The sequence below is a fragment of the Mastigoproctus giganteus genome, chromosome 1 (assembly GCF_048544385.1).
Source record: "Mastigoproctus giganteus isolate SK-2022 chromosome 1, ASM4854438v1, whole genome shotgun sequence".
Taxonomy (NCBI): Eukaryota; Metazoa; Arthropoda; class Arachnida; order Uropygi; family Thelyphonidae; genus Mastigoproctus; species Mastigoproctus giganteus.
Window position 1 is genome coordinate 64,851,124 of NC_143575.1, and position 14,906 is coordinate 64,866,029.

The 14,906-nt window shown below is 36.3% G+C and overlaps 1 protein-coding gene across 4 annotated transcripts in view; it reads left to right on the forward strand.

Annotated features, from left to right (window-relative positions):
• The window catches only part of Vps13 (vacuolar protein sorting 13C), a 1,645,987-nt gene that overhangs the window by 1,251,962 nt on the left and 379,119 nt on the right, over positions 1-14,906 (forward strand). For all 4 annotated transcript variants that reach the window (XM_090373229.1, XM_090373247.1, XM_090373239.1 and 1 more), the window contains one exon: positions 5,375-5,482. In XM_090373229.1, the coding sequence (XP_090229355.1) occupies positions 5,375-5,482 (108 nt within the window). The remainder of the gene's footprint in view (positions 1-5,374; positions 5,483-14,906) is intronic.

Below are 14,906 nucleotides of genomic sequence, written 5' to 3' on the forward strand. Positions count from 1 at the left end.
CATCTGGACAAGAATTCAGTTATAGCTCAGACACAGCATGGTTTTGTTAAGGGCAGGTCTTGTCTGACCAATTTGATTGGATACTATGATGTAGTCACAAAAGAACTGGATGCAGGGAATAATTTTGATATTATATACTTGAATCTTAGAAAGGCTTTTATACTGTTGCACATGGAAGACTGCTGCACAAATTGGAGCAGTGTGGCATTGGAGGCAAATTGCTGCTATGGATAAAGGGGTGGTTGAGGGGGAGAAGACAGAGAGTGGTAATCAATGGACACTGCTCATCGTGGACTAATGTTATTAGTGGAGTCCCTCAGGGTTCAGTATTGGGTCCATTATTGTTTTCTGTATTTATAAATGATATTGATGATGGTCTATCAAGCTTAATGTCCAAGTTTGCAGATGATACGAAGGTTGGCAGGGTTGTCAAGGACACTACTGACACTATGCTACTGCAACAGGATCTGGAAAGGTTGAGCAGATGGGCTGAGAGGTGGCAAATGAAGTTTAACATTGACAAATGTAAAGTACTACATATGGGAAACAGCAACCCCAGAGTAACATATCAACTCTGTGGTACTACACTCAGTGGTAGAGAATGAAAGGGACCTGGGGGTGGTTGTGCAGGCAGATATGAAGTTTTCTGAGCAGTGCAGACGGGCTGCAAGAGTAGCTCATGGTGTATTGTCGATGATATATAGGAATTTTTCTAGCAGGGATAAGGAGGTGATTATTCCCTTGTATAAGGCAATGGTCAGGCCACACCTAGAGTACTGTATACAGGTCTGGAGGCCTCATTTCAAGAAGGATGTAGAGATGCTGGAACGAGTACAGAGAAGGGCAACAAGATTGGTGAATGGAACAAAGGGGTGCTCTTACGAAGAAAGGCTTAAGTTTTGCAAATTACAGTGTCTGGAGACTAGGCACCAGCGAGGTGATCTGATAGAGGTGTATAAAGCCTTGAATGGTGTGAGCATGCTCAATGCTGATGGGATTCTTTCTCTTGCTCAGAATAATCACCTGAGAGGGCATAAATTCAAATTGAGGAAAGACAGATGTAGGATAGACGTGAGGAAATTTGCCTTTAGCCAGCGGGTCGTTGGTTGGTGGAACAGACTTCCATCCCTTGTCGTGGAAGTTGATAGCCTAAATAAGTTTAAGGCTCAGCTGGACAGGTATTTCGAACGAACAGAGGGGTGAAGTGGAAGTGGTTATTTTTTATTTATTTATTTAATTATTTATTTTATTATTTTTTTCTTGGCTGATGCTGCATAAGCTTGCTTTCTTGCATCAAATGCCTCTACTAATGCTAATGCTAATTACTGTCTAGATGAATCGCCAAATGTTGCAACAATTTGAAGAATATATTTTCAGATACAATTAGCAGAAATTAAAATGTTCTAGTTTTCCAGACTGAAATATGAACCATCCCATATCTGAGTTAAATGCTTAAGAACATAAATCTATGAGATTTTAATTCGCCATATGAAATAATTAGATTTAGAACTGTTTTACTTCTATATATTTACTAAATAATTAGAAATAAACATCATAGAGCTCAATGTACTGATTTATTTTGTACATCGTATAGCTTTGCTATATTAAATACTTTCATTGTTAACTTCTATAAATTAGCATTAGCATTAATATAGGCATATGATGCAAGAAAACAAGCTTATACAACATCAGCCAAAAAAAAAAAAAAACTTCTCATTTCATCAATCCACTTGCTCCAAATATTTGTCTAGTTCTGCCTTGAATCTGTTTAAGCTATCAACTTCTTCAATGAAAGATGGAAGTTTGTTCCAGCAATTAACCACAAACTGGCTAAAGGCAAACTTTAGCACATCTATATTACAACTGTCTTTCCTCAATTTGAATTTATACCCTCTCAGGCGATTATTCTGAGCAAGAGGAAGAATCTTTTCAGCATTGAGCCTGTGCAAACCATTCAAGCCTTATACACCTCAATCAGATCACCTTGCAGGTGCCTAGTCTCCAGACAGTGTAATTTGAAAATGTTAAGCCTTTCTTTGTAAGAGCAACAATTTGTTTCATTCACTAATCTTGTTGCCCTACTCTGTACCCATTCCAGGTGCTCTACATCCTTCTTTAAATGAGGCCTCCAGACCTGTATGCAACATGATATACAGAAATTTTTCTGTATATCATTGACAAAACACCTTGAGCTACTCTTCCAGACTGTCTGCCTTGCTCAGAAAACTTCATATCTGACTGCACAATTACCCCAGGTCCTTTTCGTACTCTACCACCATCAGTGTAGTACCACACAGTTGATACTTTACTCTGGAGATACTGCTTCCCATATACAGTACTTTCCATTTGTAAATGTTAAACTTCAGTTGCCATCTCGCAGCCCATCTGCTCAACTTTTCTAGATCCTATTGCAGTAGAGTACTGTCATTAGTGTCATTAACAAATCTGCCAACCTTCGTATCATCTTCAAACTTTGACATTATGCCTGATATACCATCATCGTCATTTATAAATACAGAAAACAACAATGGACCCAACACTAAAAACATTAGTCCACGAAGAGCAGAGTCCATTGATTACCACTCTCTGTCTTCTCCCTCCCATCCTTTATCCATATCAGCAATTTTCCTCCAATGCCACACTGCTCCAATTTGTGCAGCAGTCTTCCATGTGCAACAGTATCAAAAGCCTTTCTAAGATCCAAAAAAAATGATATCAAAATTATTTTTTGTCTCCAGTTCCTTTGTGACCATGTCATGGTATCCAATCAAATTGGTCAGACAAGACTTCCCCTTAACAAACCTATTCTATGTCCGAGCTGTAACTGAAGTCTTGCCTTGATGATACTTCAGGATAGACTTCACGTCTATCCTGAAGTGCTTCTTTAACTAATACCTCCATTAATTTCACTGGAACAGAAGTTATACTAACAGGTCTGTAATTACTTGAGCGACACTTTGATCCTCCTTTGTGAATTGAGGTCAAATTTGCACATCACCAGTCCATGGGTACCTTCTCTGAGTCCAAGGAAGCTCTCATAATTATGGCTGAGTGTTTGCTTACTTCATTTGCTGCCTCCTTTAATATAATTGGATAGATCCCATCCACTCCAGGTGCTTTCTTATGGTCATCTTCAAAAATTTCTCCTCCACTTTGCTCTCAGTTATTACAAAATCATCTAGCTCACTGCCAGAGTTTAATACACCCCTGGCATTTCCCTCCCTGAATAACTCCTCATATGTGAATGTGGCTGCAGTACCCTCATTTAGTTCATTTGGTTTGTTAGTTACCTGAGTAGGATCATCAACAATTGAACCTTCGATATCAACTGGACCAATTTGATCCCCTTCCTCCTTGAGTTTACATAAATGAAGAACTCTTTTCTGTTTTTCTTTGCATCCTTTGCCAAAGATTTCTCGTAATCTGCCTTTGCCTGCCTAACCTCCTTTGTGACTTGCTTATATCTACAGACTAGCTTATATCTATCATAGGCTTTCGTGTCACCTGTTAATTTATACGTAACCATGCATTTTTCTTCTCTGCCACATGGCTCATTAGTTCATCTGACATCCATTTAGGCCTAAACCTTGAACAATATTTCTTAGTTGGTAGGAAAAACCTAGTAGTTTCCAAGATTAATTCTTTGAATACTTCCCATTTTGAATTTGCTGTTTGTAATATCATAGAATTTAATGCCACCTAGTGGTTCCTTTATCTGCAGATTCTTATTGCATGAAGAATCGCTACTTATAATCAGATCAAAAGTATTACTTCCTCTAAGTTGCATCCCAAATATTCTGCTTTAGAAAACAATTAACCAATAAATCCATAAAAGCCTTGCTTGTGTGAGTGTCCAACCCACAAATTCCAGTCAATATCTGGAAAATTAAAATCTCCCATTATTATTATTATTATTATTAGCAGCCATATGGTGCAAGGAAGCCTGAGGCTTATGCTGCACCAGGCAAAAAAAATTCCCGTCCCCCTCAGAGAGAGAGAGAGAGAGAGAGAGAGAGAGAGAAAGAAGAAGAAAGGAATCACCAAGAAAGCGAAGAATGATGATATCCAGCTCAGGACCCTGGGTGTGCCAAGCCCGTACTCACAAGTATGAGCCCCTGGGGTATTATAAGACAATCTGATTTACTGGCCCATTCTATTTCTCTGTAGCAGTGGTTTATTATTATAGTTATCAGAGTCATTAGGCCTATAACACATACTTTTCTCTCCCAGTGCTTATGTCACACCAAATTGACTCGACACTGCTCTGTCCACCCATGTCGACTGGCTCTACTTCCTTGAATTTTTGTGTTTCTTAACTAATAGTATTACACTTCCTCCCTTCCTCTCTTGTCTATCCTTTCTGTACACATTATACTCCCCAAATTCCAGTTCTGTATTCCTTATATCTGTGTTATACTGTCCCTGATATCCCAACAATATCTGCCTGTGATGTTTTGACCAACACCTCAAATTCATCTACCAAACTTCTAGCATTGGTGTACATACAAGTATACATGCACCTGTTTCTATTCTTAGCTACCCTGACACAGCCCATATATTTCCTTGTTTCCCAATGACTCCCAGCAGTCTGTGAAATTTCCCGCACCTTGTTTTCCAGGGTGTTGCTCATTCCAGTAGAAGCAGTGCAAGAATCACTTTCACCTCTGCCAGCAGTTACTGTTAATCGATTAGTCCATATATCCCCCCAAGCTAGTAGTTTTCCAACCCACCTAACACTGCCTCGATAGCATCAGCAAATATTCTTGCAACCTTTCTGTTTAAGTGTATCCCAACCCTGTAGAAGCAGTCTCTCCTTTTAAAAAGCACAGACCACACTTAGAAAAATTGTCCTCAAGCCTTGCACAATTTCTCCAGTACCGAACTTATCGTCAAGGTTCTCATCATAAACTCCCACCTATCGTTTCTGGACAGAATTGCAGACAGTTTCAAATTCAACCCTAACTCACGTCTTTTCTTCAACATTGACCTGTAGCATGACTTTGCAATGACTGATCTACATGACTTAGCAACTCACATAATATTGCTTCGTTATTCACGAACTGTCAAAGGCAACTTATTGATAACTAAGCAACTGTTATTTGAGAGCCCAGTAAGCTTTAAAAAGGTTATGAAAGTCAAGCTCATATTTTAATCAAATAATAAATTGTTTTCCACAATTTTTTTTTTTACTTAGTAGATATTGAGGTTTGTTCTAACTTGAATATTAAAACAAGTTGTTATTCTGGAGTCTGCTACAGGATAAAACTAATTCTCTTTATTTTATTTATTTTATTTTATATGAATTTCAAACTTTTATTTGTGCATGGGAATTATATAAAACTATACTAATTTGCCATGTGTTAATTATATGTAGGCTTCTTTAAAAATATTTGACTCTGAATGGTCTGACAAATTCTCATTGGATGTCGTTGGAAGTTCGGGGACTGTACTTACCAAGTCAAAAGATGGAAAAACATATGGGGTAAGGAACCAGTTTATGTGTAAGATAATGAATTATTGCTTATTTTTCATTTCTATTTATTTTTATAGCTGAACAATTGTAATATTTAATAAGGCTATACTTGACAAACAGTTTACTTTCATAGAGCAGTAAAGAACTGCATAGACTACATAATAAGATTCTCAAGAAAATACTCATTCAGACTATTACAAACTATTGACAGAAAATATTAAGGCCCAGTTCAAAAACCACGTTAAGCAGAGCCAAATCAAATCCACGATACTTGACTTTATCAGAATGGACACATGTAAAACTGAATAATTAGTCAGTTCAGAAAAGGCTAGGCTGCAAAATGGGAATGTTTATAGTTGAAAAACAGTTATAACGAGATGTCATTCAAGAAACTGCAGCTAATGTGGTGGCACATTCACTAAAATACTGATTGGCTTCATTAATAGAAATATGCTAGAACTAAAGAAAACAAAAATCAAAATAGCTGAAGAGAAAACAATAGAAATAATGGAAGATATAAACACTAAGAACAACATAGATAAAAAAGTGTAAAAAAGAATAAAAGAATTGGTTAAATGATAGACAACTTGGAAAGAACCTTCAGAATTATAAAGACCTATCTAGAACTTATGCTGTTGCACTGCTAACAGCGTTACATTCCTTAATGAGGGTTCCACCTGTAAATGCTGAGGGAACAACCTAAGAATGCTGCTGACCCTCCAGGTTAGCATCACTGGGATCCATTGCTCATACCTTGATTCCAGGGTTCTATCATTGAAATCGTGTGTGTGTGTGTGTGCGTGCGTGTGCACACAGCTGGATCAATTGACAGGCAAGTTTTACGACTAGAGTCAACTGTATTCAAATAAGAATTTCATCCTGAGACAGGGTCAAGACAATATGGATATGACGCTCTGAGCAAGCTTTATGTCCCAATCATATACGCAGCACCTGCTAGTTCACAAATCAGCATTCCCTTCTAGGACTATGTGGTGATTGGGGTAGTCTTAGTGCATCTGAAACTTCTATTTTATTTGTATGAGTAATTTAAAACCCTCTTCTTCTGAGGCCCCTACCTAATGATTATATAAGGATGACAATACTTCTTTCTTCATTCCATGGAGATCAGGCAGTTGGAAATTGTTACCCTTCTTCATCCAGAAAGGATTAGAAAGGTTGGCAGATCACCAAAATCTATGACAAGGCTGTGTTCTGGAGATCTTTTATTTGAAACTTCATGTCTCAAACATCCCAGCAAAGTATGGAGGCCAGATTGATATGGGAATATTTATCATTGTAACTTCCCATAAAACTCTGAACTCATGGTGTCATCTCAGACTGTACAGCTTCTAGTGCAAGAGCTAAGAAAAAATGGTCAACATGTGCCTTATGGTATCTGGAAGCTTAGGATCTCCTTTCCAGGATAGTGTGGCTTCCAAAGAAAGAGGTCAACACTCAACCATTTAATAAGACTGGAGACATCTATTCGAAATGCTTTCCTCAAATGCAAGAACCTGGTGTCAATGTTCTTTGATATGAAAAAAGCATATGAAACAGCTTGGAGATTTGTAATTTTAAGACATTATAATTTTGGGCTTAGGGGGTCACATTGCAGTTATTATTAAAAACTTTTTATCAAACTGCTCATTCGGCCTCTTTTGTAAAAAGTAGGGAGTTCCCAAGAATCAGTCTTAAGTGTTGTGTTTTTTGCTATAAAAGTTAATTCCATTACTAAATAACTTCCTCCAACTATGAATAGTACCCTCATTGTTGATGACTTGAGTATTTTTATGTAGGCATGCAAATGAGGTTGTCAACAGCTTGTTGACAACCTCATTGAAGGTTGTTTTGCCACCTTGAACTGGAACTATAGCTTGGACAAACCACACCACCACTCCATTAGCATTTCAGACAAAATTCCTGGGTCTTATATTTGATGAGAAGTTGCCATTTCTCTAACACAGCTGTCAGCCGTGGGCAAAGTGCATGAGAGGCCTGAACCTCCTGTGTGCCATCTCGTCAAACAGCTGGGGTGCCAATCATTGTACTTTACTTTGAACCAGGTTTATACATTTGCTAGAGACAGCTTATTGAGATAGCTAGACCCTATTCACCAACAAGCCAACCATGTTGCTCCTGAGCATTTAAAACATCTCCTGTACAGAGTCTATATGTTGACGCTACTGAACTGCTTGCTTTGACACAGCAGTTGTTGTTGCAGTATACTTTTAAATTAATGTCTCTGCTACATCATCCCATGTTGACATCCATTTTTGTGCCACAATGGGGAAGCTCCATAACACCTGTCAGACTTCCAACTGTACCTTTGGTATTTATACCCATCAGCTGCTTATAGAGCTTAACATCTTGGTTAATGTTAAGGTAAACTAGATAGCAATGTTGCCTAGTTGCCAAGGGCAACATTGCTACTCACTTAATTGAAATTTTCTTCTTTACAAATTGAAGCGGCTGGAGACTAGGACCTGCAAGGTCATCTGAATGAGGTGTATATGGTCTTGAATGTGTTGAGCACGCTGAATTCTGATGGGATTCTTCCAGTTACTCAGGTTAAAAACCTGAGGGAACATAAATTCAAATTGAGGAAAGACAGTTGTAGAATAAATGTGCAGAAATTTGCCTTTAGCCAGCAGGTGATTAATTGCTGGAACAAACTTCCATCTGTCATTGTGGAAGTTGATAGCTTAAATAAATTCAAGGAGGAACTGGACAAATTTTTAGAGGGAATGGTGTGAAATTGGTTTTTTTTTTTTTTTTTTTGACTGATGGTACATAAGCTTATACACTTGCTTTCTTGCATCACATCACATGCCTCCATTATTATTACTATACCAAGCAAAATAGACAGTTAGCCAGTGAACTTCAGTACTGTTGCCCAATTTCAAAGATACACAGCATTTGGCTTGGGATGTTGAAGTCCTCAAGTCCCAGAGGGAATGGTTAATTACATTCAGGAAAACAGATATTTTATGTAGATCATCAAGGGTTGCTGAGAATAAGAGGCTATATAAATGGAAGACCTTTCAATGCTGTTGTTGCCATCTCTCAAGAGTAGGAGACCAGCAGAATTACTTAACAAGTACAGGTCACTGTTGAAAAAAAGCCACGAATTAGGGTTGAATTTGAAAGTGTCTGCAATTTTGCCCAGACACGATAGGAGGGAGTATATGATGAGAGCCTTGTTGATCAATTCGTCCCTGGAAAGATTGTACAAGGCGAAGGGGTAAAATTTTTTTCAGCCTGGTCTGTTCTTGTTAACAGGAGAGACTGCTTCTACAGGGATGAGATACACTTAAATAGAAAGGGTGCAATAATATTTGCTGATGCTATCGAGGCGGTGTTAGGTGGGTTGGAAAACTGCTAGCTTGAGAGGGATACAAGGACTAATAGATTAACAGTAGCCACTGGCAGAGGTGAAAGTGATTCTTGCACTGCTTCTATTGGAATGAGCAGCAACTTGGAAAACAAGATGCAGGGTATTTCAGAGACTGCTGGGAGTCATTGTGGTACAAGTAAACACATGGGTTGTGTTAGGGTAGCTAAGAAAAAGAACAGGTGCACGTATACTTGCATGTACACAAATGCTAGGAGTTTGGTAAATAAATTTGATGGATTTGTGATATTGCTCAAAACATCAAAGGCAAATATTGTTGGGATATCAGAGACGTGGTGTCACACAGCTATAAGGAAAGCAGAACTGGAATTTGGGGAGTACAACGTCTACAGAAAGGATAGACTGGATAGGAAGGGAGGAGGGGTTATGCTATTAGTTAAGAAATGCATAAAATCCAAGGAAGTGATGCCAGTCGACATTGCTGGACAGTGCAGTGTCGAGTCAGTTTGGTGTAACATAAGCATTGGGAGATCAAAATTGAGAGTAGGAGTGTGCTATAGGCCTAATGACTCTGACGAGTATAATAAGAAACTGTACAGGGAAATAGAGTGGACCAGTAAATCAGAGAGTCTTATAATGGGGGATTTTAATCTCCCAGATATTGACTGGAATTTGTGGGTTGGTCACTCACACACTAGCAAGGCTTTTGTGGATTTATTGGGTGATTGTTTTCTACTTCAGCACTTCCGGGAGGCAACTAATATATATTGTTCAAGGTTTAGGCCTAAATGGATGTTAGATGAACTAATGAGACATGGCAGAGAAGAAAAATGCATGGGATACATGTGACACAGAAGCCTATGATAGATATAAGCTGGTCTGTAACCAAGATACAGAGGAGGTTAGACAGGCAAAGGCAGATTACGAGAAATCTTTGGCAAAGGATGCAAAGAAAAACAGCAAAGAGTTCTTTACTTATGTAAACTCTAGAAGGAAGGGGATGAATCTGGTTAGTCCACTTGATATCAATGGTTCAACTGTTAATGATCCTGCTCAGGCAGATAACAAACTAAATGAATATTTTGCATCGACATTCACACGAGGATTTATTCAGCGAGGGGAATGCCAGAGGTGTATTCAACTCTGGCAGTAAGAGAGATAATCTTGTAATAACTGAGAGTAAAGTAGAGGAGAAATTGTCGAAGATAAACACAAGAAAGGCACCTGGGGTGGATGGGATCTATCCAGTTATATTAAAGGAGGCAGAAAAGGAAGTAAGCAAACCCTTAGCCATAATTATGAGAGCTTCCTTGGAGTCAGAGGAGGTACCTATAGACTGGAGATGTGCAAATGTGACCCCAATTTACAAAGGAGGATCAATGGCTGACACAAGTAATTATAGACCTGTGAGTTCTGTTCCAGGAAAATTAATGGAGGCACTGATTAAAGAAGCACTGCAGGATCATCTAGACAAGACTTCAGTTATAGCTCAGACACAGCATGGTTTTGTTAAGGGAAAGTCTTGCCTGACCAATTTGATTGGATACTATATGCAGTCACAAAAGAATGCAGGGAATAACTTTGATATTATATATTTTGATCTTAGAGAGGCTTTTGATACTTTTGCACATGGAAGACTGTGGCACAAATTGGAGCTGTGTGGCATTGGAGGCAAATTGCTGCTATGGATAAAGGGATGGTTGAAGGGGGAGAAGAGAGAGAGTGGTAATCAATGGACACTGCTCAACGTGGACTAATGTTATTAGTCCACGTTGAGCAGGAGTCCATCAGGGTTCAGTGTTGTGTCCATTTTTGTTTTCTGTATTTATAAATGATATTGATAATGGTATACCAAACTTAATGTCCAAGTTTGCAGATGATAAAAAGGTTGGCAGGGTTGTTAAGGACACTACTGTCTCTATGCTGCTGCAACATGATCTGGAAAGGTTGAGCTGATGGGCTGAGATGTGGCAAATGAAGTTTAACATTGACAAATGTAAAGTACTACATATGGGAAACAGCAACCCCAGAGCAATGTATCAAATCTGTGGTACTACACTGACAGTGGTAGAGAATGAAAAAGACCTGGGGGTAATTGTGCAGGCAGATATGAAGTTCTCTCAGCAGTGTAGATGGGCTGCAAGAGTAGCTCATGGTGTCTTGTCAATGATATACAGGAATTTTTCTAGCAAGAATTAGGAGGTGATTATTCTCTTGTGTAAGGCAATGGTCAGGCCAAACCTTGAGTACTGTATACAGGTCTGGAGGCCTCATTTCAAGAAGGATGTAGAGCTGCTTGAACGAGTACAGAGATTGAGCAACAAGATTAGTGAATGGAACAAAGGGTTGCTCTTACGAAGAAAGGCTTAAGTTTTGCAAATTACAGAGTCTGGAGACTAGGCACTGGCGAGGTGATCTGATAGAGGTGTATAAGGCTTTGAATGGTTTGAGCATGCTCAATGCCAATGGGATTCTTCATCTTGCTCAGAATAATCACCTCAGAGGGCATAAATTCAAATTGAGGAAGGACGGATGTCGGATAGATGTGCGGAAATTTGCCTTTGGTCAGCGGGTGGTTGGTTGGTGGAACCGATTTCCGTCACTTGTTGTTGAAGTTGATAGCCTAAACAAATTTAAGGCTCAACTGGACAGGTATTTCGAACGAACGGAGGGGTGAAATGGGAGTGGTGTGTTTTTTTTTTTTTTTTTGGCTGATGCTGAATAAGCTTGCTTTCTTGCATCATGTGCCTCTACTAATGCTAATGCTAATGTATTAACTATAATATCAATAGGTAAAAAAGACCGGCACGGATAATGTTTAATTAGCCATCATGGAGTAAAACAATGACATTAATGATAAACAAAGACGAATTAAACCACAATAGAATGATAACACAATAGAATGATAATGCAAAAGAATAATAATAGGTACTCTGTTCGTACCCATGCATTGCTAAAACAGCTACTGGGACAACAGAAAAAGCTAGAAAGAAATTAAATAAAACTACTATAATAGAATATTAAAAATAAAATGCGAATTGAACCATCATAATACAAAAGAATAATTATGTGTATATATATATATATATATGCGTGTGTATATATATATATATATATATATATATATATGTGTGTGTGTGTGTGTGTGTGTGTATATATATATATATATATATATGTATTTATAATTATTGATTAAAAATAAAGAAAGAAAGTTAAAACACAATAACTGTAACTAATATGTAAATAATATTTATGAGTCAATGCAGTTGCAAGCAATCATGCAATACACCCATAATGTCTATAATATTAAGGATAATATAAAGAACCATTAGAATAAGTAAATCAATCTAATAATAATACCATCAGGGATCTAAGAAAACGCAAAAAAAAAAAAAAAAAAATATATATATATATATATATATATATTATCGCTTTTTACCGACAATCTAGATGACTTCAACTGGGGCCAACCACCCAGAATGAAGGCAAAAAACGACAAGAAGTTCTCTGTTTCTGTGATGATCAATATAAGCTAAGTAATTTAAATCTAACCAAATATAAACCAGAATAAGCCGGATGTAAATCGAATATAAATAAATCGAAAGAAGATAATAAAAGTTAAAAAAATTTAGAAATATTAGAATGAAAGGTAAGAAATATAAGTAAAATATAAATGTAAGCATATATTAATCATTGTTGACCCGACAGAGAACATAATTTAATGATAACAATAAGATTAAATATATAATACATACTACATATTGACCATATCTAGGACATAATGTAATAGTCGTCAAAATAATATGTGGTGCCCCCTATGTGATGGATACGGTAAAAATAAATAATTAAATTAACGCATAGAGGAACATGCAGATAGTAAGAAGAAAAACTAAAGGAGTAGGAATAATAGAACCTGAACTCCATAAAGGCAAAAAATAGTGGTATAGATAAGAAATAGTTTCTCCTACGTCCTCGGATTGCCCTAATAATTTCGGAGAAATAAAAGTAAAGAGTGTAGAACAGTTTAAAGACATTACAAGATATAAGTTAATGGATGATTTAGATATACATAAAACTATTAATTTACGTAATGACTTACTGCCTATTAATAACTTACATATTAATATCAGATTTAGATATTCTAGACCATTTGGTCTTAAAGCGTGTAACTATAAATCAATAGCTACAAACCTTCACAATATTAACATCGGAGGAGATATATATTTGCCACAAACCTTCTTTTCATAGGTACGTGGATCCTAACCATAATCACATTATAACCGGCAATTTAGATATAATCCCATATCCTGAACTTATATGTGTGTGTTAAAACCCAGAGATATTTTATCACTGGGTTTTAAATTTCGACCTAATTTACCTGTTAATAAATCTAATAAAAAATTGTTATATCTAGATTTACTTAAATACTGCATAAGATCAGCATACAACCATAACATTCCGGTGGAAGCATACCACATGTGGCTATTTACAATGCTTAATATCATATCAAGCAAATATAATCAATTGAAATTCATACAGGATAATCTATATAATACCAAATTAATAAATAGGCAGCTCAAAGATATACATGAACATTTTGTAATTACTCCCATTGACAAAGCTGCTTGCAATTATGCAATCATATGTAAATCATATTATATAGAAATTTTAAAAAATGAACTACAGTCTAGCCATACATATAAACAGATAACATCTTCTTCTAATATAATAATCAAAAAATTAATTGCATTACATAAAAAATTAAAGTTAAAGTATAATAACCTAAAATATCCATTTATATATGGCATACCCAAATTTCATAAAACACCGATTGCTTTTAGATTCATAACATCATGTAGAGATAGTTATGCTAAATTTCCCGGAAAAATGTTAGAAAAGTTACTTAAACTTATATTAAATAACTTAAATAAAACTATTATAATAAATAATAACTTACCTATTATAAATGCTCTAAAAAATAACAATATTTATCAAATACAAACATTTGACTTTAACAGTCTATTTACGAGCATTAATCTTGATAACTTAAAAGTCGTCCTCCAGAAACTATGTTTAGAAAATAAAAATGCTATAAAGGTTGATTTAACCTATTGGGATTCTCTAATAAAATTATGCATCTTTAATAATTATGTATATGACGGAACATTGTTAAACCTACAAGTGACTGACACCCCTATGGGAACTCCAGCATCAAGCATAATCGCAAACTTTTATCTACATTATACAGAAAGAGAATTCCAAGATAACCTACTTATATATAGATATGTAGATGATATATGTGTTTTTAATTGTCCACATTTTGTCCAGGATTACAGTAAATTGTATCCAGTAGAACTAGTTAGAAAAAACTAATGATTCCAATACTATAGCAAATTATCTGGATCTTCATATAGAAATATTCCATAATAATAATATAGTCGTAAACATATATAATAAAAGAGTTGCATTTAATTTTAACGTAGTCAGCCTTACAAACTGGAAATCTAATATATCAAAATCAGTGCATGCTAATATAATTTTATCGCGATGTCTAAGGATTGCTTATATCTGCAATAGTAATAAAAATTGTTCAGCGGGCTTAACAGCGTTGTACGGCAGGTTGATCAATAATAATTTCCCTATCACTTACCTGAAATTTCAGGAAAGCGATAAACATAATTAATTTCAAAAATTTGTTTTCTGAACCTATTGTTTCAATATAATTTTCAATATAATCGTTATATTTAGTGCCATGTATATATGTAAATAGGATACACTTTGCATTCTTGGTGTCTTACGGCGTAGAAAACTTGTACCCACCGGCTTGCAAATTACAGTGTATCATTTTTTTTTTTTTTTTTTTAATATATATAGTTAAATTCATTTAAATTTACTGAAGTTCACGCTGAGATAACATGCAAATTCAGCTAAGGGTCCTACTATAGGAACGGGTTTGCGATCCCGGGCATACCCGAGCCACAACTTATATCTTGTAATGTCTTTAAACTGTCCTACACTCTTTACTTTTATTTCTCCGAAATTATTAGGGCAATCCGAAGACGTAGGAGAAATTATTTCTTA